The 25718-nt window shown below is 37.4% G+C and overlaps 1 protein-coding gene across 1 annotated transcript in view; it reads right to left on the bottom strand.

The window, feature by feature from the left end:
* Window positions 1-25298, bottom strand: part of C2H4orf17 (chromosome 2 C4orf17 homolog) — a 32727-nt gene extending 7429 nt beyond the window's left edge. The window contains exons 1-5 of the mRNA XM_032332983.1: window positions 25054-25298; window positions 18263-18482; window positions 10146-10355; window positions 7551-7615; window positions 1659-1802 (exon numbers count right to left, since the gene is read on the bottom strand). Of these exons, the coding sequence (XP_032188874.1) occupies window positions 1659-1802; window positions 7551-7615; window positions 10146-10355; window positions 18263-18389 (546 nt within the window). The 5' untranslated portion in view covers window positions 18390-18482; window positions 25054-25298. The remainder of the gene's footprint in view (window positions 1-1658; window positions 1803-7550; window positions 7616-10145; window positions 10356-18262; window positions 18483-25053) is intronic.
* Between the last annotated feature and the right edge of the window lie 420 nt (window positions 25299-25718).

Below are 25718 nucleotides of genomic sequence, written 5' to 3'. Positions count from 1 at the left end.
CAAGCAAAGCGATGAGTGCTGACGAATGAGTTGTGAAGTGGATAGAAAGGATCCTTTCCGTCAAAGAGTTTACATTTTAGTGGATTTTGTATTGATGTCCAGTTAAGTCAATATCTGTGAGGTAGAAGACGCTTTTGAGAGGAGGGCTCTTTTATAGATGCCCAAAGTCCAGTTCTGTAGGATCATGTTGCTGGCCCAATATTGATGCGCCTAAGGAAGTAAGACAGCCTGACTCAAACTCCACTCAGTTTATGGTTTCGTTGTGTTTATCAGATGTGAGCATATCAGATGACCTATAATAGGCAGGCCCTATGTCAGTTAACTGATTGCCTACAGTTCCACTCTGACCTTGATAAAACTTTTCTTTTTAATTCTTGTATTCAACATTCAGTAAATGCTTATTAATGATTACTAGAGGCCTAGCACTTATCTAGACATAGGAAGATAAAGCAGGAACCAAGACAGAGGAGTATGAGATCCCATAAGACTTAAATTTTAGTGTGAGTGAAGTGAGAGGCAGAGATATTATTGAAACAAATAAATACGAACATATCAAATAGGACATACGCTATGCAAAGAAGAACAGAGGTAATAGCATAGAGGGGAAGTAGGTAGCTACTTCAGACTGGGTGGTCAGGGAAAATGTTTCTGCGTGATATTTTAACTGAGACCTTAATGAGAAGACGGTGACCACTGAAAGGATCAGGGAGAAGAGATTTCTTCTAGGGAATCAGTGGTGCCAGAGTGTAGCAGTAAGATGGACAGTGATTCTGAAGACTCTATATAATCAGGAGTCTTTCACCGGAATCATCACGAACGCATGTATAACCACAACTCTTGTCTACAGATACTCTCTTCTCTTCTCCTTTCCTTTTATTTTCCTCATTTTAATCATCAGCATAATTATACCCAACACCACTGTTATGCTTTCCTTTTAAAGTAGTTCCTTATCAGGATTATTCAAGAACAATCCTTATAATATGCTCTTCTATTTATAAGTGCTACTACAGAGGACTCATTTAAAACTGCCATCAAAGTCATCATCACAACACTTTCACCCTGAATTCGTTGCAGCGGGTCTTACTGTGAAGCAAGGTGGAGGTTTACCAGAAGGATCTAACGAAGGAACACAAAGGAGGAAAGCAAATATTAGCTGATTGAGTCGCTCTTCGTTTTATGTCCTTCTCAGAAATAACCGTGGTCGGAGAGAACCTTCCAGTCCTCTGATGTGACACAACTGTAAATACAACGGAGTTTATAACCCCAGGTGGCGTAGGTTTGAGGAAACAGTTTTCCACAGATAAGACGGAGAGATGGAAGTTGATAGGAGGAACGCTGCCTTAAAGTACGGGAAGGAAATGTATAGGTAACAGCGAGTAGTGCTTCTCAAGCACTAGGAAGATGATAAAGAAAAACATGGGGAGGAAGGGCCCAGTGTTTGGCAAATGCCAAGTTCTTCCTTATGTCTAAACCAAGGGTTGTGCTTCTGTAACAGTGACTGGAAATAATTGAAGGAGGCCTTGGATTTCAGGCTAAGGGGTTTTAAATCAATTTGGTTGTTAAGGGAACCACTAAAGAATCTGAAGGATGTTAGTAATGTGATGTTTTGTATGTTCATGCTCTTCCCAGGTTATGGATTTAAGAAACCTGCCTCTTACTTTGATTTCCTGGTCCAGATAATTTGGTATGCAAACAGTATTCTCTTTGACGTCAGTCTTGGTACTCAACACCTCTGAAGAACAGGAGTCAGCACTGGAGCATGCTTTTGGAGGAGACAGTGGCTTTTTTACCTTTATTTCTTCCTAAATCAAAGGCATAATATAATCAATATGCATATCCAGCCTCTTATGTTTTCTATGAAAGTTGAATATAAAATGAATAAGAAATATTGTAGGTAAATAAAGGGACATACATGAGAGTAAAGAGAGGTTAGTTTTAGTCTTCCCATAAAAATCTAATTATCAAATATTTGCATTTGTAGACAGAGCACATAGTGAGATTATTTACATTAGGTGAAGCCATTTTAAACCCTTGGTTAAACACCAAGATAGTAATTTTTGAATACTATGTAGCCTTGGGGCATCTGGGTGGCTCAGTGGGTTAAAGCCTCTGCCTTCAGCTTAGGTCATGATCCCAGGGTCCTGGGATTGAGCCCTGCATCGGGTGCTCTGCTCAGCAGGAAGCCGGCTTCCCCTCCTCCTCTCTGCCTGCCTCTCTGCCTCCTTGTGATCTCTGCCTGTCAAATAAATAAACAAAATCTTAAAAAAAAAAATACTGTGTAGCCTTTATTGTCTTGCTGCTCCAGATAACAACCAACTCATAACACATGAGATCGTTCTGTCAAGTTAGGAAGACTTATGACAGAAAGAAGACAGTCAAAAGATTTTATGCAACATCTGTGAAGACAGACAATACATGCTGCTTCCTTGCTCTGCTGAAGGGCAGCTGAGAGCTGGAGAACGAGAGAGGTCAGCTAAATTACTTCCCCTGATCAACTGGAAGAGGAAAGAGAAGGGCTGTTTTCTTGTTCTAGGAAGTAAACAGACTCTGTAATTTAAAAATTAAAAAAGGTTATAAGAGCTCTAAGTCCAAGAAGAGTTATAGAAACCTTAGATCTATGTGCTTATTCCAAGGAAGGATTTTGACCTTCAGAAGGAAGTGATATTTAACACATGCAGAAGCCAGTGGCTGAATATGTCAACAGCGGGAGACTGTGATGATTGAAATTGATGGAACAATATTGAACTACTGACATTTAGTGAAGATAAATCTATGCTGTATATAGATGTATTCCTCTGTTAAAGTTTATTATATAATAAGATTTCTTGTTTTAAGGAACAGCAATATATGTTTTTTGGTTCAACCTTCCCACTGGGCACAACTAAAAATGCAGATCAAAAATTTGAAAAAATTATAACTGTTAAGGAGTGAATCAAGTAGGAATTAATAGGCCAAAGTAAAGGGGAAGTGAGAAGCCTCAGTTGTAAGGGAGTATAGTAATCATTTTTGCCCTGAAGTCATTGTAAAATCCTGAAGAGTGAGAACTTTTCTTTTGACAGCTTCAAAGGTCCTGAAAGAGAGAACTCAAAGCTCAGGATCCAAATAAGGGCCAACAAAGGGCTCCCCTCTGAGATGAAAGTGATCCAGAAGTGAGATGGTCCTTGAAGAAATATAACCTGAAGTCAAGATCTGAACTTGGTTTAAGTTAATCGAGGCTGGTAGGCCTCTGGGTTCCTACAGAAATAAACACAAGGTTCTCTTTGGAAAAAAGTGCTTTGGCCACAAGCTTCAGATTCCTACAAATAACTTTTCATACATAATGTCCAGCAAGTAAGTCATGAGACAAAAAGAAATTATAGGGCAAATTAGAAAAAGTTTTAAATTAATGCTGAGAGCAAAAACTATGAAAGCAGTTAAAATAATCCTCAAAGAAGAATTTACAGCTAAATATATATATTAGAAAGATAGAAGAAGTCAAGAACAATAAAATAACATATGTGACTGGAAAGAAGAAAAAGATAACATAAATCAACAAAATAGAAAAGAAATATATAACATAGAGAATCAAAAAAATGCACAAAAACTAGTTCTTTGTTAAACTAATTGATAAACTACTTTGGAAACTGATTGAGGAAAGCCAAAGACATAAATTAATAAATCTGATTGATAAAAGGGTACATCTTATAGATATTACATGTATTTTAAAAAGAACATGAGGTAATTATGTATAACATTATCAATAAATTTGAATGTTTCAATGAAATGAATAATTTCACAACCAAAATAATTTCAAGAAGAAATAGAAAACCTGAAGAGTTCTATAATGAAACAGATTTCAAATCAAAGAATGTTAACAGGATTGAAGAAAGGAATTTTATAATGATAAGAGGGTCATTTTACCAAAAGGACATAACAAGCCTACATTGTAATACTCCTGATAAGAGAGCTTCAAAATACATGATTAAAATCTAGATTTAAGTACTATGTACTAACTGATTATGCCACTGGAGCTCTGAAAAAGATTGGTATAAATTAAAAGAGAAATATAGAAACCCACAACTATGGTCAGGGATTTCACCACCTCTTTCTCAATAATTGATAGAAAAAGTGGAGAGGAAATCAATAAGGCTACAGAAGACCTGAATGACAGTGTCAACCAACTTACCTGATATTTATACTACATTCTACCAACAACAGCAGAGTGAGCATTCTTTTCATGGCACATGGACATTTTATCAAGGTTTACCATATTCTGGGCCATATAACAAGTTTCAATAAATTTACAGTTTCAAAGTATACAAAGTATCTTCTCTAACTACAGTGGAATTAAATTGAAAATAAACCACATAAAGATATCTTTAAGATACCCAAATATTTGGAAATTAAATAACATAATTTTAAGTAACCCATGGAGAAGAAATTAAAAAGTAAATTAGGAAGTACTTTGAACAGAATGAAAATGAAAACTCAACATTGTAGGGGCGCCTGGGTGGCTCAGTGGGTTAAAGCCTCTGCCTTCAGCTCAGGTCATGATCTCAGGGTCCTGGGATCGAGCCCTGCATCGGGCTCTCTGCTCAGCAGGAAGCCGGCTTCCCCTCCTCCTCTCTGTCTGTCAAATAAATAAAATCTTTAAAAAAAAAAAAAAAACCTCAACATTGTTAAATTTGAAGCATGCAGCCAAAGCGGTGTTTATTTAAAAATCATAATAATATATGACCATCTTAGAAAGAAAAACGGTCTCAACTCAATGACCTAAGCTTCCATCTTCTATAAAGACAAGAACCAAAATCGATGAAATAGGAAAAGAAAAACAACAGATATCATCAATGAAATGAAAGGTTTATTCTTTGAGAAATTCAATAAAACTACCAAACCTCTAGTTAGATTCATCAAGAAAAAAAAGAAGATACAAATTCCCAATGTCAGGAATGAGAGGCAGAACAGCTCTACAGATCATATAGTCATTAAAAGGATATGTTATGAATGACTTTATACCAGTAAATTGAACAACTTAGATGAAATGGACAAATACTTTGAATAAGTATGAAAATAAGAAAATGAATTTGTAGTTAAAACTCTAACTCTAAGAAAACTCCAGGCCCAGACAGCTTCACTGAAGAATTCTACAAAATTTTAAGAAAGAAACAGTACCAATTCTACATAAAATCTCCCAGAATTTTAAAGAGAAATTCTGAACTTACTCTATGAAGCCAGGGTTATTCTAGTACTAAAACCACAAAAGACATTACAAGTAAACTGCAAACTCGTATTCATTATGAACATGAATGGACAAATACTTTGAATAAGTATAAAAATAAGAAAATGAATTTGTAGTTAAAACTCTAACTCTAAGAAAACTCCAGGCCCAGACAGCTTCACTGAAGAATTCTACAAAATTTTAAGAAAGAAACAGTACCAATTCTACATAAAATCTCCCAGAATCTTAAAGAGAAATTCTGAACTTACTCTATGAAGCCAGGGTTATTCTAGTACTAAAACCACAAAAGACGTTACAAGTAAACTGCAAACTCATATTCATTATGAACATAGACCAAGAATGTTAAACAATATTTTATGAAATTAAATATACAAAAAGAATAACACAACATGACCAACTGGGTTTCCCACCCCAGCAATGCAAGGGTAGTTTAACATTTAGAAGTTAACCCATGCAATTCACCATATTAGCAGATTTAAAAAGAGTGATCGTTTCAAATACATGTAGAAAAAGCATTACGCAAAAACCAATCCCTATTTCTGATACAAACTTATAGAACACTAGGAATGGAAAGGAACTTCCTCAAGCTATGTGAAGAGCATCTATAAACAAAAAAACTGACATCACATTCAATGATGAAAGTATAAGGTTTACAGCTATGATTAGGTGTGAGGCAACAGTGTCTGTTCTCATCACTTCTATTCAACATTGTACTAGAGGTTAGCCTTTACAGTAAGGCACAATAGAGAGGTAAACATCATGTGGACCTGAAACTATGATAGAAAAATTTTAAATTTGGACTTCATCAAAGTTATAAATTTTGGTTCTTCAAAAGTCATTGTTCTAAAAATCAAAGGTAAGCCTCAGATTGGAAAAAAAAAATTTGCAAAATGTATATGTGACAAAATAATTTTTATCTAGAATATATAAAGAACCTTTAAAACTTCATAATAAAAAGACCCACAACCCAATTTATAAAATGAGCAAATATTTGAACACACATTTCTCAAAAGAAGATATATGGATGGCAAGTAAGAACATGACAAGAGGGGCACCTGGGTGGCTCAGTGGGTTAAAGCCTCTGCCTTTGGCTCAGGTCATGATCCCAAGGTCCTGGGATCAAGCCCCGCATCGGGCTCTCTGCTCAGCAGGGAGCCTGCTCCCTCCTCTCTCTCTTCTGCCTCTCTGCCTACTTGAGATCTCTCTCTCTGTCAAATAAATAAATAAAATCTTTTTTTTTTTTAAAAAAAAAGATTGTCGTAAAAGAAAAAAAAAAGAAGAAGAACATGACAACCTCACTAGACATCAGGGAAATGCAAATTAAAACCGCAGTGAGACACCACAACAGACGCACTAAATTGGCTAAATTTAAAAATACTGACCATCCTAAATTTTGGCAGGATGTGGGGGAAAGGAAATCGGTAAACTGCTGGCAGAAATATAAATTCATACAACCACTTTGGAAAACACTTTGGCAATTTCTCAATAATTTAAACCCATACCTATAATAAGACCCAGTCGTTCCACATCTACCTATTTAACCAAGAGGAAAGAAAATATATACCCATACAAAGACTTGTACCCAGATGTTCATATCAGCTTTGGCAAATATTGGAAACAAGCTAAATGTGCATCAACGGGTGAGCATGTACACAAATTGTGGGATACCCATTGTGGGATACTCTTATACAACTGAATACTAATTAGCAATAAAAAGGAATGAGTTATTGGTCAACATAACAACATGGGTAAATTTAAAAATAATGCTGCTGAGTTAAATAAACCATTTTTAATGTTTCTATTTAAATTCCAGTCGTTAACATACAGGATTATGTTACGTCAATTTACAACAACATGGATGGAACTAGAGGGTATTATGCTAAGCAAAATAAGTCAGAGAAAGAGAAATGTCATATGATTTTACTCATATGTGGAATTTAAGAAACAAAATAGATGACCATAGGGGAAGGGAAGGAGAAATAAAATAAGATGAAAACAGAATGAGACAAACCATAAGAGACTCTAGGAAACAAACGTGAGGGTTGCTGGAGGGGTGAGGGTGGGGGGTGGAGTCACCGGGTGACGGGCATGAAGGAGGGCACGTGACGGAATGAGCAGCGGGTGTTACATGCAACTGATGAATCACTGACCTTCACCCGGGAAACTAAGAATACAGAGTATGTTAACTAAATTGAATTTAAATTAAAAAAATGTTTTAAAAAGCTGTAAAAAATATTGTGAAATGTACCTTTTCAGAAAGCTATGGGAAGAAAAGGAGAGGAAATGACAGAAATTGAACTGAATAGATAATTGTAAATAGTTGTTTCTTTACCTTCTTAATTGCTAAGGGATTCTCACTGGAAGTTTTGAAGCACTCCTTGATTTTTCTACAGGGCTCTGAAATGATATTGCAGGAAAATTATATTTAGATCAAACTGAAAAAACTTCTATCACGTGACACAGACATCAGTTGCTGAAATAAATGAGAGTATACCTAGATTTCAAATAAGGTCAACTCAGAAATATGTTTTTAAATATTGGAAACCTTGCAGGTAAAGTTATACTACAATAACATGATAAACATTTATGTTTACACAACTAATTCAATGCCCAGGAAGATGGTACAAAGAAAGACTGGAAGAGCTTTCTCGATCTGGATAAACTAATTTTTAAAAGTACATATTTCAGTATGACATGTTTTTCTGTTTTCTGTCCATATAACCAACACCTTCTCTAATCAAAGAGATTATATGTGCGCTGTTTGACCTGTGGCCAGAAGGAGATGTGTGCTGAGTTATAATTTCATTTTTTATTTTATTTCTTATTTCATCAATCTCTCACCCCCACACATTTCATAGATTCATCTTACAAAACCACGCTAAAACCATTTTAATGTTTACATAATTCCCTTTTGCATTAATTTTGTTATATTCTCCATAAGCAATGTTATCTTTTTTATGGAAAAACAGTTAACATAATTTCTTAAAAGATGAAAAGATTTGGTGCATTTCCCAAAAGTAACTGAAGTCATTAGTCCTAGCTGTAGAAAGAAAAATATTGTAAAGTTACCTTTCTCTAGAAGAGAGCAAGGAGGAAGTAGGAAGAACGGAGTTAGGGGCTGTGAGTCTATCAAGTTAGTGTTCACTGGTGAGAAACAGAAACCACTCTATTTTAAACTAGACTGCAAATTAGACAGAGAATTAGGTGTTTGCAATTTCACTGGAAGGGCTGGAGCAGTAAACTCTGGTGTTGACTGTCACAAATCACTTCAAGAGCAGAACCTTGTCCCTGGGCAACCCATGGGGCACAGCCTTTATCACAATCAGGAGAAACGGGGGTCAGGATGCCCCTCACACTTCAGTTGCTGTCACAGCATCTGTGAGGCTAAAGATTAGGCACTGGGTCACTGCTACTGTCAGAAAGCCACCATATCTGGTGACTTTGCCACAGACACCCATAACTCCAGAATCTGAGCACTGGGATATCATAGCAGGAAAAGCCCTTGTCTCCAGTCATGCCTGAGGGCATACAGCAGCCAAAACAATGACCTGAGCCCCACATCTGAAATGTAAATCTTACCAGATGGTGACACTTCCCATCAAGGGGCTTTTGCAAACGTAACTGTTAAGTTTCTGGGTTTTACGGTATGAGAAGGAACACCAGAAAGAAGGTGGCATATGTGGGTTTTTGATTCCTTGTTGCTAGTATGTAAGGAAGAGGAACTCCTGAAAGCATGAAATGAGTTAACAAGTGTGAAGACCTTAGATTGGAATCACATGGTAAGTACTAATGGTCCGTCTGATGGTTATCCTTTGAAGGATAATATATTTTCCCACATTATACCAAAATAATTTTCATGTGCCCTGAAACTTTCAGTAATAAGAGAAAGAGAGGGGCGCCTGGGTGGCTTAGTGGGTTAAGCTTCTGCCTTCGGCTCAGGTCATGATCCTGAGGTCTTGGGATCGAGCCCCGCATCGGGCTCTCTGCTCAGCGGAAAACCTGCTTTCCTTTCCCACTCCCCTGCTTATGGTCCCTCTCTTGCTGTCTCTGTCAAATAAATAAATAAAATCTTAAAAAAAAAAATCAGAGAAAGAGAACTGGATACAATTCCCACCACCCAGAATTCCTTCTGTTTTACCTAGCGCTTTAGATTTTGCCATACTATAATTTTTAAAAAGATATTAGTGTAAGACATACAACATAATGATCTGATATGTGTATATATTGCAAAATGATGATCACAGTTAAGTGTAGTTAACTATTCCCTCACAAAATTTACCAACTCTTCCTTGTGATGAAAAATATTAAATCTCCTCTTGTGACTTCCAAAAATACAAAATTGTTAACTCTTTGTTCTGCTGATTACAGAACATATACTTTTTGTTTCAATTCAGTAAACATTAATTAATTGATTACTAAAGATCAAACACTGTGCTGTAACCTGGGGAGACATCAAGAATACCAGAAACACAGAAGGCAATAACACTGGGCCCCGAGCTTCAGGAGCTGACCGTCTGGCGGAGGAAGACGGAACCACAAAATTCCATCGCTACTGCATTTCCCTGACTCACTTTTTGTTGCAGTGGTTTCCCCAATCATGTTGGCTAAACATTCATTTTTAGTACCTCTTAGGTACTTTTGTCGGCATTAGAGACAAGAACCACACATATATGTCCTGGACATATTAAAGACAATAATATGTATTAACATTACTGAACTACTGTAATGAGATTAAATGAGTGGTAACTTTTTATAATGAATTTCCTATTTCATAGTGAGAAAATTTCATGACTACTTAAAAATTGCTGCAGCTATATTAACAATCATAGGGACTATCCTCCCTGCCCTCGCTGCTCTCCCCCCCATCCCCCTGCCGATAGTTTGCAGGAGGCCTCAGGAAAGATTTCATGACTTGCAAGGGACTCACCAGAATGAGGCCTTGGGGGCACCTTGACATTGTTTGGGGCTGGCGAGACTCCTCTGACGGGGCTCTCCGGGGCTACAGCGCTGGGTGCATAACCGCTTCTGGCAAATGGTATCTCATCCTTCTCCAAGTGGTTGAACTGGCCAACACCCCACAATGCTCCCAATGAGTTGTCATCATCATTCACGGTACAGATGGGAATGTTATTCAAACCTAGGTAAGGATAAACAGACCAAACAACCACATTAGGTTTGGGGCAGATTTTCTTCGAATGATCAGCCATTTCCCAACCAGATATTGTTAAGTGTACACAAGATGTCAGACTATAAATTGTATGGACCAATGCCAGGTGGATAGTCTTTGAAGGTCAGTGTAGCAAATTATATTTGCCATACATGCTTCCTGAAAATGTTGTGCCATCTTTGTAGCCTTGAGAACCAGGCTCACATCTTTGATCTTGGGGTTAACAGTCAAGTATAACAGATCTGCTTCTATCCCAGACAGACCTCTCATGTCCCAAGTCTTGAGGATGACTGAGGAACTATGTTAGCCCTCTTCGTGAGTATCACATTCAGGGGTTTGGAAGCATCCAGGATGTCTCAGTACACGGCCTCTGAAAAGACATACATTGGCCCTGTTTTTGTCCTCGAAGAAGGTTTACACGGCAACGGGAGCTCGGAAGAGGAGGCAGAATGAGGTAGATTGTGGTGGAGGGAAGGAAGGAAAACACCGTACAAAGGAACCTCCTTCCTCATGTCTAAGCTTTCTAGGCGCCTTCACTCTCTTGTAATAGTTATTTGCCTTTGACTCATTTATTGAGTTATAGACAGATCCTCTTCCTGGTATCAATGCCATGGTCATGACATACTAGACAGCTTAGGAAATGAAGGTATACAGGACTTTGCTCTATGTTAAACAGTGAGAAGTTTTGAGAGATAGGAATGGATGTCTGCTTTGTTTCCAAGAAGTTGCACAGGAAGCTTCTGAATAGTGTTTTTCATACTTGCCCATTTTTCTCAATTTCCTTCTAGGACTATCAGTCCACCGCCTTCTTATCTGTTCAAATGACATCAAAAAGTTCTTTGCTGAAAACCCTGACTGAAATTTACCCCCTCACACTGTCCCTTTGAGTGCTTTTATTCTTCCCATAGCATTGGTGACCTATCATATCGGTTTGCATATTGCTGGGCTCAGCTGCCCTGGAATGTAAGCTTCACGAAAGCATGCACTTTGTTTGTTTTGTTTTGTTTGCCACTCTATTCCTGGTGTCTAGAATAGTGCCTGGCACAAAGCTGATACTCTATGATTATTTATCAAATGAATGAATAACACAGCCAAATATAAACCTTTGATTTAGTCTGATACTTAGAACTTTACTGATAGTAACTGGTTCCAAATAGAAATGAGAATAAAATTTTTGAAAATAACACCACATCTTACCATTTTATCTTAGTGATTGACCAGGTGCATGGTGAAACATTACTTACCAAATGAAATAAAATATTAATATGGAGACAGGTCAATGGCAAAATCCCTATTTTCTCTGTTATCTCCTTTAAATAAAAAATGGTAATAAGTAATATGAAAGAATTCAGATTCTATCTATCCCAGAGTTAGGAAAGAACTACATAAAAATACAGAAAGTGCAATGTCATTAATGGCTTCAGAGTCAAATGGGACAGTATTAAATGATTTAAAGGTAGTCGGGGAAATGTGAAACTCAACCCAGCAGTGAAGGAGATCTGGACAACATGAGTGAGAATTTCATTAACTTCCTCAAAATACAGGAGAATTAGGTAATGGAGTCTGGGGCTCAGGAAGGACCAGCTCCCCCTACTGGACATCAAATTTCTGTTCCGCAGGATCCCAAAGGACTCGCCTTTCAGAGACTGCTGGGTGAAGATTCAAAGTTCACATTCCTGCCTTATTTCTGACTGATATGCAACCCCAGTTTAATGCGAAAGTAACTCTAATTTTTTTTTCCTTTTTTTATTTTTTTTTCCCAAGGTAACTGTTTCCCTACTTGATGGTGTGCTTTTAACTTTGGGAAGGTTTCAAATAAAAGATAGAAATTATAAAATGTGAGAACTACACACTATTCTTATTCATTGGTAAAGTTTAGTAAAAATCATTGCATGTGTGTTTTTAAAATGTATATAATATTAGGCAGAAAAGCACGAGAATATCATTATGTTGGTAAACAGTATAGAAGTGTTTTAAATAATATATTTGTCTATATTTATGCTTAATTTATTTAATTTATAGGAGTTATTTATAGCTTGGTGAGAATTCACACGATAAAGATGTGAAATATTTAAAAAAATCAAGTCTACTTAATGCATAATTGACATTTAAATCTTTAAAGGTATTCTTTTACTAAGTTTACGAATGGGACTAAATATTAATCAAAGATCCCCTTGAAGTGATTGTTAAAATTTTCTAGATGTATAAGCAAAATAATAAAATTTATAAGGTAAATTTAAAATTTAAGTTTAAAATTTTAAATATTTAGGGACGCCTGGGTGGCTCAGTGGGTTAAGCCGCTGCCTTCGGCTCAGGTCATGATTCCAGGGTCCTGGGATCGAGTCCCACATCAGGCTCTCTGCTCAGCAGGGGGCCTGCTTCCCTTCCTCTCTCTCTGCCTGCCTCTCTGCCTGCTTGTGATTTCTCTCTGTCAAATAAATAAATAAAATCTTTAAAAAAAAATAAATAAAATAAAATAAAATTTTAAATATTTAAATATAAGTTGAAGTTTAAATTTTAAAGTTAAATTTTAAAGTTCACTTTAAAATAACAAGTAACTGCATTAATCTTTATTGTGCATAAAACTTTCCATCAAGAATGCCAAATACTTACTATCAGGATAGCAAGTGCTATAAAAATATTACTACTCCACATCACACCCTCCTCTCCAGGCCAAAGATGATCCAGCCTCTACAGACCAGCAGGGGAGTGGGGGTATGGAATGTTTTTCCCCCCCCTTGCTCTTCCACTCTTCCTTCCCCACTCACCGCTGTCAGCTCCTCTGGAGTTGGGGTGGAGGAGGAAGGAATAGTGAAGGGGACACAAAGTCCTGCTTGCTTAGTGGTTTTAATTTAGTGTTGAGGCATCTGTGAAAACAGATCTGTGAGGCAGAGAAGAAATGCTGGCTCTTTCTCTTATGAGGTATTTTTATGGGTTCTTTGGAGACCCCTGGCTGAGGAAATCTCTGACACTGTTCATTGTCATGGATAATGTATCTACCAGATAATTGCTAACATCTCTTCCTTCCCACCTTCACCCCAGGTGAAACGTCACCAGCCTCTTTGGGTTGGAGTTGTCCAATGAGTTAGTCCTCTTGGGCTGGGTCCTTGCAAGACAGTTCTCGACCAGCTTCCTCCAGCACACAGGAAACAACACTCTGCCTGGTCTTCTGTGGAAGAACAACTCAATCCCAATCTGTGCCACTGACACAGTGAGCTTCAGCCAACTCCAGGCAGCTCTTGTCTTGAGATTTTAGAGGAGAATCAGACACCATTCTCTGTGTCCTCCATAACACAGAAGATACAGAACAAGTTCACTGTGTAGTCTCCCCATGATCCACTACAGAAACAGGGTAGGGCAGACCAAGAACAGCATGGGCAAGGAGATAGCTAGCCTGTGAGATCAGTCTCCTCTCTAGACATTCTCCGTAAATGATTCCCTGGAAAGCCCTGGACGTTTGGTAAAGGCAGCTACTACTGCTCTTCATGGAGGCGAAGGGAAGTACACAGCACCCCAGTGACTCTTTTCGAAGAAATCTTCAATCTCTCTCCTTTCTATCAAGTTTTCTCCAAAACAAAAAAGCCTAGAGATAGGCTACCATCATAGGGCTAGTTTCTAAATTACTTCTTAACAAGTCATGCATAAATGATCTCAAAATACGGCTTTAGCAAAAGTTCCAAAAAGCCTCATTTAATTCCATGACTAAATATAATGCTTTTTGCCATGAAATAGGGGTACTCAAATTTCTTTGGCTACTGTGCCCTTTGTTCAAACACATTTTACTCCATCTTTGTCTCTTGCCCAGATTTCTAGGACTCTTCTGAATACAGCTTAAAAACTTCTGCCAAGCAAATGTAATTTAAAATCATTTCTCTCTGTTTTCAGAGATGTTTTCTATCAAACATCTCTGCTATTTCTTTTCAGTCTCTTTCTCTGGATTTTCTGGAAATCTCTGGGTTTCCATCCCTGTGTTTTTCAGAGTTTTGTTGGGATTTCTTTCTTGGGCGATAACATTACTGTTTTAACCTAAATGCTCCTGCTTTTCACATCTACTTTAGCCTCATCTAACCCTTAGCCTCCAAGTCCTCCTATCAATTTCTCTACTTGGTCATTTACTCCTGAATGTTCCATTGGCATATCAAGTACAAGGTTGTCTGAAATGAAGCTTTTAATCTTACCTCTTACATATGTCCTTCATCCTATATGCTCAAGATTAATAGTTGGTTCACTATCCACCCAGTTAACCAAACTAAAAAAAAAATTGATAATAATTTGAGACTTTTTATTCCATCCTTAAATCCAGTAAATGCCCCCAAGTCCCGCTAATTGTTTCTTCTTAATTTTCATCATGTATCTTCTAGTATAAACCTCTTGAAATGCATTCCTGACACTCCTCCAGTGGTTTCCCTATCTGTGTATTACATCTGAACTTCCAGCATTCTTCTATCACTGCCCATAACACAATGTATTATAATTACTTCCTATTATTCCTTTCTCCTCCAAGTACATTGTGAGCAGAAACTGGCTTATGTTGTGTTGCTAACAAAAAGCATAGATGTATCACAAATGGAGACTTAAATTGACATTTCTTAGACCGAACAAACTTACTGATGATTTAATTTTTTAAGGACTTATCTACTAAAATAGCACTAGATCTCACAGACTTAAACATTTGAATGTTGGTAAAATGGACCATAAGAATTATCTTTGGGGTGAAACCAATGAAACCAGTTGTAGTGTCCTTGTGCTGAGTGTGGGTTCAAGCTACAGATCTGTTAACAGTCAGAATAGAGCAGGTTGCTCCTCTTCTCTTCCTCATGCAATTCCAGTTACTAGGCTTTCTAGAATTAGCATGGATTTCCTTGAAAGATTTCCAAAGAAAATTTTCTATCCAATTGAACGTATATTTATATGTGGACATACCGTACTATAAGCAAGGCTTTGTGGTACGCATTGTAGGGGATTTGAAGACATAAAAGTCAACCTTTGCCTGCCAACAGTTTTATACTGGATTATAGGTATAAGATAATTCAAGGCAGAATGTGAATTACATATACAGGACTTATATATCAAGTACTTTCAAGTATTTGGAAGTCAGAAAAAAATACTACACTCAATTTGGTAATATTTGCCCTCACAGAGAAAAAAAGTTCTAATGAAATGCAACGTTTTTCTCATGTGGGTTTTAAAAACCTGTATCGTCAGATTTTGCCAAGACAACAGATTCCAAGCCATCTATGACTTCTTTATTGTAATATCTGTTTGCTCTCTCTTGGCCTTCATTTTCCTGATCTTCTTTAGGAATTTGTCTTTGGTGTTCACCCAGCCATTCTCATTCAATCTTATTTTATCTCATAATCCTGTGATGACTTTCCCTATACTGCTCATCTGGGCTTTTCTCTTGCTCTAACCCAAAGTTCAGTCTTCACTTCTCTGCCCTGCTGTCTGCCCTGGCCCATCCTTCGTCCCTCTCACTTGAATGACTGGGTCAGCCTTTCAAATGATCTCCTAACCTCTTCTAAGGCCACTGTTCCCCTTCCACTTTCTACAATACAGCTAGAAGGAGTTTTTTAAAGAATGAAATCACTTGCTCAAGGACACACAACTAGATAGCTGAGGTACAACATGAACCCTTCTTAAAATCTTTTAGAGGCTCTAAATTTTTATTTAAATTTTATCTATATTTAAGCTTCCTTCTTTCCTTCCACAAGAATTATCTAGTACCTCCCATATCACAGCCACACTAGGAAACGGAAGATAAGTGGTGAGCAAAAGAGACACATCTTCAGCCTTCAAGGCGCTCACAAATTTGTGGAAGATACTTGATAATAATGAAATAAAAATATTTAGTCATAAGCTGCAATAGTTGCTGTCGTAGATGTGGGGATGCATTACCCAAACCATGCCTTCAGGACTAGCACGCTTATCCATCCACCTGACATGTGTCAGCGACTGATGGCTCATGCTGAGTCCCTCTCTGGGAATTGCTCTCAGCTGAAGACAGCTCTCATGCATGATGGAAACTTGACCAATAAGTGGTTGATGGGGGTTACAAAGGCCTGACTCCCCTTGCTTTAAGCTGAGACACCTCCACAGAGCTGTCCATGGCTCCTTATGGGACTGACTGAGGCTTCTTTTATTTACATTACCGCTGTCCAGTCCTGCTTTCCTGGCCCCCTATACGTGTTGTTCCTAAGAGCAGTTCCCGATAAACCTCCTTCACACAAATCTCCATCCCAGAGTCTGTTTCCAGAGAACCTGATCTAAGACCATTGCCCCGATAGAGTACTATGAGAATATACAGTAAAGAAAGTGAATTTAGATTGAGGATGTGGAGCCTAGAAGTCTTTTTTAAGTTACACTTAAACCAAAACCTGAGAAACGAGAAAAAGCGTATAATGAGGGGATTTTTTGGTGAGAGGAAATAGTATGAGTGAAAATCCAGAGATGGGAAAGTTCTTATTATACGTTCAAGGAACTTAGGCAAGTGCAGTATGGCATACATATAATGAAAATGGGTGGGTGGGTGGCTATTGATAGGAGATGAGTCATAAGAGGCAGAGGCCACAACATAGTGAACATTTTAGTCTACATCAAGATAAACGTTATCTTAGATACATGGGAAGTCTCTGAAGGGTTTTGAGTAGGGCATTGAAACAGTTAAATTTACATTTTAATATGATCTTATTCCGTGGAGAGTGGATAGGATGAGGGCAGGGTTGGAAAGAGGGCAGTTAGGAGGCTACGAATTACAAAAGTAGCAGTCAGACCCAGAGATAATAATGGCCTAGAAAGGAGCTGTAACAGTGGCCAGGGAGAGAAGTAGCTTAATGTGCAAAATATTTAGAAAAGAAAGCGACAAGATCAAGTTAAGTATTGCAAGAGGAAAGGAAGGAGAGAAAGGAGGTCAAGCAAGACCCAAAATGTATGGTACCACTTACTAGTTCAGGTAGAGTAGTTGGAGAAATACACTTTTGAAGGAAGATCCAGAGTTCTGTTTCCAAGAGCCAAATTCAAGGTGCCCATGAAGCATCCAATGCCTCACATATAGGTCAAACAGGCAATTGAATATGGAGGTCTCAATTTTAGAAGAGTAGTCTGAGTCCAAGACACCCATCTGAAAGCACTTGGTCTATTCAGTTTTTGAAACTTGTGAATGAGTAAATTGTAGTGGGGTCACGGTATAGATTAAAGAGAGAAAATGGCTAAGGACTGGGCTGTGAGGGACTCCAACATTTACTACAGAACCGGGGGGAAAAAAAAACAACTCTGGGAAGGAGCAGTCAGAGAGATAGGGGAGTCAATTAGCAGTATATGATGTTACAGAAACTAAATTTTAAAAGACAGAAAGAAAAAGAGAGAGAAGGAAAGAAAGAAGAAAGAAAAGAAAAGAGAAAAAGGGGAAGAGAAGACATGAGGCAAAGATGGAGAAAAAGAGAGATGGAAGGAGAGAGGGAGGAAGGGGAGAAAGAAGAGAAAAAAGGAGAGAAAGTAACAGAAAGGGAAAAAGGGCTAGAGGGTAAACTGTATGCTTCTCTAGGGCTAATATTTAGCCTGTAAGTGCTAGCACGAATATGCAGTTTGTTGAAATATTGAATACTTCTATACCAATTGGTCAGTTGTTGCCTGTGAACTCTTTGGCCCCCCTCCAGGTCCCTTTCCTAACAGTCAGGAAATCCCAGGGTTAATGCCTGGCACAGGGGATGCTTGCAGGCTCTGCTCTAACCTCAAGTCTGGTCTCTGGTCTCGATGGTCCATACCCGTGCCTCACCATTAGATAAGTATTCTGAGTACTATCCCTGTGTTTACCCACCAGAATCATCAAGTAGCCCAAATGCAGGGAGAGAGAGAGATTCTAGGATCTCGAGTTCCCTTACCTTTGATGTGGCAGACCCTTCTGGGGTGAGGGGTGTGCCGGACTAGAAAACAGCTTCCATTTCGAGCCATGATATGGCTGCCTTTGCTCTCAAAGGGAAGAGCAGACGCTGGGGACTTGAGGCTCATGTTCTTGAGGTATTGGTTTGCTCCTCTCTGCTGTTGCCCCAAAAGGTCCTGGGGTTCTACCTTGTTAACCTCACTTCCAGAGGTGCTTAGACCCTGAAATCATAGAATGATAGTCGTTCTGATGAGGGGTTCTTGACATTTCCTTACACGTCAAACATTTCTTCTTTGTTTGCACTGCATTATTTCTCCTGTCGAAACAACGTAAGGCTATTTTACTTTGGACCAAATTTTTGTAAACATTGAAATGAATACTGGCATGGGTGGAAAAGAGGCATTTTTCCCTGGAAGACTCAAAATCTTAAAATATGTTCTATATTTAATTACATTTAAGGTCACTTTGTTAGCTTACCAACGTAAAAATACATAACGTGGCTATCAATTTTGAAATAATAAATGAAAATGAGAGCTTTAAACTATAATACCTACAACTGTGTTTTATATTGATGCACCTTTCCTATTATGATGTGATACATATAATGAGGACCCTCCCTATTATGTTTTAGACAACCAGCTTCTTAAATTTGTATCCTCTTCTGAGAAGAAGGTAAAACCTAAAGGAGAAAAGAAATCTGATAGTTACATCTACAAATGATGTTGCATCTACAAACGATAAACTAGGGAAACTTTGGCATTCGTTAGTTGCAATATTCAGTAATATTTAATTATTTTCTCTCAGTCACTCAGCAATCATTTATTAGACACCTACAGTGTCATAGGCTTAAGCGATCAAAGATAATGTTATGGCTCTTTGGGAAGTTACAATTATGTGGGGAAATTTTCTGGATGAGAAACACAGGAAAGAGTTAAATAAACTTTTTCTCTCTCTCTCTCTCTTTTAAGATATTATATATGTATTTGTCAGATAGAGAGAGAGAGAGAGAAAAAGCACAGGCGGGGGGGCAGGGACGGCAGGTGAAGGGAGAAGTAGGCTCTCTCCCGCTGAGCAAGGAGCCTGATCCAGTACTCAATCCCACTAGCATCATGACCAGAACAGAAGGCAGTCACTTAACTGACTGAGCCACTCAAGCGTCCCTAAACAAACTTTCTTAAAGATGGCATAATATTGGGATGCCTGGCTCAGTCAGTTAAGCATCTGCCTTGGGCTCAGGTCATGATCCCAGGGTCCTAGAATGAAGCCCTGTGTCCAGCTCCATGTTGGGCTCCCTGCTCAGTGGCAGCTTCACCCTCTTCCTCTGCCATCCCCCCTGCTTGTGCTCTCTCTCTCACTTTCTATCAAATAAATAAATAAAATCTTTTTTAAAAATGGCATGCTATCTTGAAATTTAAAGAGGATTTTATATTTCCTATCTTACATGGAAATCTTATTCATCATAGCAGTACTGGGAAATATACATTTTACTACTAACCATGGCAGGGAGTTTTTCTGGTTAGAATAATTTTCAGCATTCAAATACATCCATGTTCTAGAAACTGATCTCAAGATTGGGGCACACATTTTTAGTTTATTGACTACCTTTTTAGACCATAGAATCTGTGTTCAACTTTTTCATGGTATATACTCAGAGTCTATGGTATATAAATTTCCAGCCCTGTTGTCACAAAACACCTAATATTAATAAATTCTAAACTTATTCTAGGCTAAATAAGATATATTAAAATATTTGGAATTCATAAAATACTGTTATCTAACAATAAAATGTGTATTTTCTTATTGTTCCTCATAAATAATGAGGACTTAGTTCTAACCTCTTTCCTTAACTCAAACTGTAGAGTCACTGATTCTTTCTGTGTGATATCTTTCATACAATTAAGTTAGTAAATTCATTTTGTCTCTATTGGGGAAAAAGTATACAGTAGGCAATTTGGAGAGTGGAAAGGACACTGAACTGAAATTTAAAACTGATACATATGGTCCTAATTTGTCATTAACAAGCTAAGTGACCAAGGATAAATACCTTTATTTCCTAGATTTTGATTTGCTCACCTGAAACTTGATGGGATTGATGGAGTGGTCAGCTAGAATATTCACCTGTTCTACTATGTGTGTCTTCCCCACATCAGTCATTCTCTTAGTTTAATTTGAAGGGTAGGGATATACTTTAAATTCTGGTGTTATAGGTCAATAAACAAACAATGAAGAAAACTCTTCTTTTTCCTCTTATGAAAATTTTGGTGCCTCCAAGAAGTTTGAAATTCATACATTTAAAAAAGTGCTATAAAATTTACTCTGGGATTACAGAAAACTTAACTATATGATGTTGTGACTTTTATTGCTTCTATTGGAAGTTTCAAAATAATTTCAAAATAGTTGAAAAGATTAAGGCGATATGTAAATATTTTATCCATATATATCATTAAAATATTTACAAAATCAACAAACATCATGGACTATTGAAAGTCTGATTTAAACTTAAATTTTTAGGGCCACCTGAGTGGCTCAGTTGGTTAAGTGGCTTCAGAGATCATGATCTCAGTGTCCTGGGATCGAGCCCTGGATCAGGTTCCCTGTTCTGTGAGGAGTCTTCTTCTCCCTCTCCCTCTGCGCTCTGCGCCTCCCCCTTGCTTATTCTCCCTGCCCAAATAAATAAATAAAATATTTTTTAAAAACCTTAACTTTTCAGAAATGAGGTAAATGAATAACTCCAGACAAAGTTGTACTTTGAGTTGTTCTAACAAGTGATCTAATGATGAAAAAATAAAACTACCTCGAACCTGAAAAAAAGTGAAACTATATTTCACTTTATGAAAGACATTGTTAACAGAATGAAAAGGCAGGTCACAGACTGGGAGAAAATATTGTGATACACATATCTGATAAAGGACTTGTATCCAGAATAATAAGGACCACTTAACACTCAACATTAAGAAAACAAATAGCCAAATTAATAACTGGGCAAAAAAGCTTAACAAATTCTTCATCAAAGAAGATAATCAGATGGCAAACAACCATGCATATAAAAAGATACTCAACATCATTTTTCATTAGGGGATTGCAAATTTAAACAATGACATACTGCTACACACCCATTAGAATGGCTAAAATCCAACATACTGACAATGCCAAATGTTGACAGAAACGTGGAGCAACAGGAACTCTTATTCATTGCCAGTGAGAATGCAAAATGGTATTTTATTTCTTTTAAAGCCACTTTGGAAGACAGATTGGAAGTTTCTTACAAAGCTACACATACTCTTACCCTATGATCCAGCAATTGCACTCCTAGATATTCACCCAAAGGAGTTGAAATCATGTTGACATAGAAACCTACACATGAATGCTTGTTCATAATTACCAAAAAATGGAAGGAACCAAGGAGTCCTTCAATAGGTGAATGGATAAATAAACTGTGGTACATCCATACAAAGAAAAGCAAAACTCGTTTAGTTATTATAAACATACATATGGAATACTATATAAACATACAATGGAATACTAAAGAAAAGCAAAACTCTTTTAGTTATTATAAACATACATATGGAATACTATATAAACATACAATGGAATACTATTCAGCAGTAAAAGACATGTGCTATCAAGCCATGAAAAAACATGGAGGAACATGCAATGTATATTGCCAAGAAGCCATATGAAAAGGCTACATACTGTTTGATTCCAACTATATGACATTCTGGAAGAAACAAAACCATGGAAACAGTTAAAACATGAGTGGAGGCCAAGAAGCTCTCAAGGGGAGGTGGGGGAGTAATGAATAGGTAGAATGCAGGAGATTTTCTGGGCAGTGACACTAACCTGGATTATATTGCTCTAGACCATAACTGTGGATCCATGACATTATGCATCTGTTGAATCCTAAAGAACTGTACAACACAGAGTGAATGCTAGCTCAAATTACGGACTTCAGGGGTGCCTGGGTGGGTCAGTAGGTTAAGCCTCTGTCTTTGGCTCAGATCATGATCTCAGGGTCCTAGGATCGAGTGCTGCATCAGGCTCTCTGCTCAGCAGGGAGCCTGCTTTCCCCCTCTCTCTCTGCCTGCCTCTCTGCCTCCCTGTGATCTCTGTCTGTCAAATAAATAAATAAATAAAATCTTTTAAAAAATTAAAATACAGAATGGACTTCAGTTACTAATAAGGTATGATATTGGTTCATCAATCATAACAAATGTACCACACTAACACAAGATATGAATAATAGGGAAGACTAGGTAGGTAAGATACTTCCTGTGCTTTCTGCTTAATTTTTCTGTAAGCTTAAGAACTACTCTAAAAACTAAGGTCTATTAATTAAAGAAAACAAACAAACAAACCAACCCAGAAACTACCTCAAGTCTAAAGAAAAGCAAAACTCTTTTAGTTATTATAAACAATGGCCACATCTTATGCTTCCACCTGTTGCTGATACTGATTTTAACACTCTTTGACTGACAATTCATTCATCATTTATTTTAATGTATATAATTCTAAAGTTCATGAATTGGCTTAGAATAATTTTTCTCTATTAAGGTATCTCTTTGTTATAAGCACTGATTTTGGACTATAACTTTTTAAGACTTATAAACTCAAAAGAAATGAATGAATCATTAATTCTCAGATGTAAGAATAGATTTTTCCCCCCAAAGACAAGAGAAATATGAAAAGAACATATTATTAAAATATTATTAAAATAAGGAATTAACAGAAGACCAGAAAATTATTTACTCATTGGTAAACAAAGATTATCTTTATTATACAATCAAAAATATCACTTATTTTATAATGAAGTGACTAAAAATTTTCCTAAATCAATGTTAGAGATACCCTTTAATGCAAAACTGGTCGATGCATATCATGGATGGATTCTGTAAGACTAAACCAGTTATAATAACTTTCACAAATAAGCCATGGATTCTTTACTATACCCAAATACAATTTTATGAAACATTTTTTTAAAAACCCCAAACAAATAAACAACAAAAAAGAAAACACAGAGAAAACAAAACACACACATACTTGTTTCCACTATTTTAACTTGTTAGGTTTTTACTGTATAATATGGAGTAGTTCCCAACCTACTTCTCCACCGTGATGCACATGATAGGTGGTGTTCACAGGGAAAGACACATCCCCATCTCATGTTCCAACTTTAAAGAATGCATTCCACAGTTGTGGAGAAGCAAAGGACTAAAAACATTTTCAGTCACTGCAACTATGGTGTGTCAGTAACTGTTGTTCAGAAAAGCTGTATGTATTAATAGGTTTTAACTTCAATCTTTCCAAACAGGTAGGCAAATGACATTGCCACTAAATACCAAGAGATAGTGTGGGAAAACTTACCCTTCTTTATATTAATTCCTTTTAAAAGCGAAATGATTTGCAAACATGAATATTTTAGCTATTATTAGTAAATATGTTGTGTTTTGCCTAACCACCTGTGTTGCAAAACCTTGGTGGAGCCCTCCTGACTTAGAGGCTATGCACAAAAGATCTGCTGAATGAAAGTAGCCAAATTCTGTTTATAATTCTATGTTGCTTGTGATGCTAGCATTCTGCTTTCATTCTGGAGAAGGGGAAAAAAAAAAAGCTGTATAGTGGTAGCTGAGGGAAAATCTGATTAAAATTACCATTCGCCATACAGGGAATTATGAAAGTGCTTCTGAGAACAACATTTTCTTTCCTACAGCCTCTTGAATTGACCAGTATATTAGCAAATCACCGAATTTTATGTAGACTCCATGACACAAAATCCTCAAATCTATGTTTTAAAAACATTAGTAATCATCTAGTCCTAACTTTGGCCATTGTTATTTTTAAACTATGCAAATCTGTATTAAATATTAATAATCTTAGTCCAAAATAACACTTATGTACGATGTGTGTTTAAAACAGGAGAACATAATACATGATCGAGAAGAGCTGAAAGTTACTATGAATTCCCAGAGATGCAGAGATTACATACATAGATGATGAATGCTGAAATATTTTGCGTTTGCTAGGAGTAGCCTAAAATGTACACCACTCAGATCTTCACTTCATTGCTCTGCCTAAAGGAGACTTTCTCCAAAAGTCTTCCTTACCCTTCTCTAAAGTAGTTCCCTACCATCTCCCCAGCCTCCGTAACGCTCTATCCCTTACCCTCCTTAAGCTGTCTTCATAGCACATGTCACTTTTTTTTCTTTTTTTAAAAAGATTTTATTTATTTATTTGATAGAGAGAGATATCACAAGCAGGCAGAGAGGCAGGCAGAGAGAGAGGAAGGGAAGCAGGCTCCTCACTGAGCAGAGAGCCCCATGCGGGGCTCCATCCCAGGACCCTGGGATCATGACCTGAGCTGAAGGCAGAGGCTTTAACCCACTGAGCCACCCAGGCGCCCCCACATGTCACTTTCTGATTTTTTTTTCCATTTCTATATTTATTTTCTGCTTCTCACCATAAGATATCATAATTAAGCAGGCAATGGTCTGGTGTCCAACCTCTATATTCCCAGTATCTGTCTCATAGTATATGCTCAGTATTTGTTACATGAAGTTACTATTTTCCGCAGAATGTGGAATAAATGTGGAAATAAATTCCACAACATTAGCTCATTTTATTTATATGATCTCCTCAACAACAGATGGTTTACTTTAAAACATAATACCCCATTACCTCAAAACAGATTTATTTAGCCTTCACATGGTCTTGAAAAGAAGATGAACCTGAGGTTCATTACCTAAACCATACCAAACCTTTTTGAAAATTATTTTAATGATGAATTTAAAATTATACCTGAGGACAGTTTTCAAAGAAGGTGATCTGGTTGACAGGAACTCAAGGTTGCTGATACCCTCCAAGCCCCATAATGGGTCTGTACTTAGTTGTCATTGATTTCCTTTAATCTTTGCACTTGAGCTGGGAATTTTTAATTGGCAGAGACAGACTAACGTCTGATGCTTTCAAAAGAATCTCACTGTCTCCCTCCAGTTTCTCCCACTGTTACTCCAAGGAGCCCACGGGGCTCCCTGGTTGTTAAGATACACTACACAGCTTAGCAACGTCGTAACATTCCTTAGGGAAATCTGAATTCCAGAACCTCTTCACCTGCCATTCTTCTCAGAGCTTCACTTACTCACAGCCTCACAAAACCACGTGGGACCGGCAACTTTCCTCCGTTTCAGACATAGCATAGTGTTGAATGGAATGCAAGAGAAAGAGAAAAGAGAGGGCAATTTCAGTCATATTGATACTTCTCCCTGTAATTCTGCTCGAAGAAACATACTGTGCAGATGTACAAATGTAATCAAACTTAGCTCACCCAAAACATAGGGGAGAAAGTGTGAGTGATTTTAAAGACATCCCAGTCATCCTGCTTGGTAGCCAGGATGTCCATGACGATGACTTGTTCAAGAGCCTTGAAAAGAAATTCAAATGTAAACTAAAAGTCAATAAAGAAA

This window comes from Mustela erminea, chromosome 2 (assembly GCF_009829155.1).
Source record: "Mustela erminea isolate mMusErm1 chromosome 2, mMusErm1.Pri, whole genome shotgun sequence".
NCBI classification, from domain to species: Eukaryota; Metazoa; Chordata; class Mammalia; order Carnivora; family Mustelidae; genus Mustela; species Mustela erminea.
This window is presented reverse-complemented; position numbering and strand designations above follow the sequence as displayed.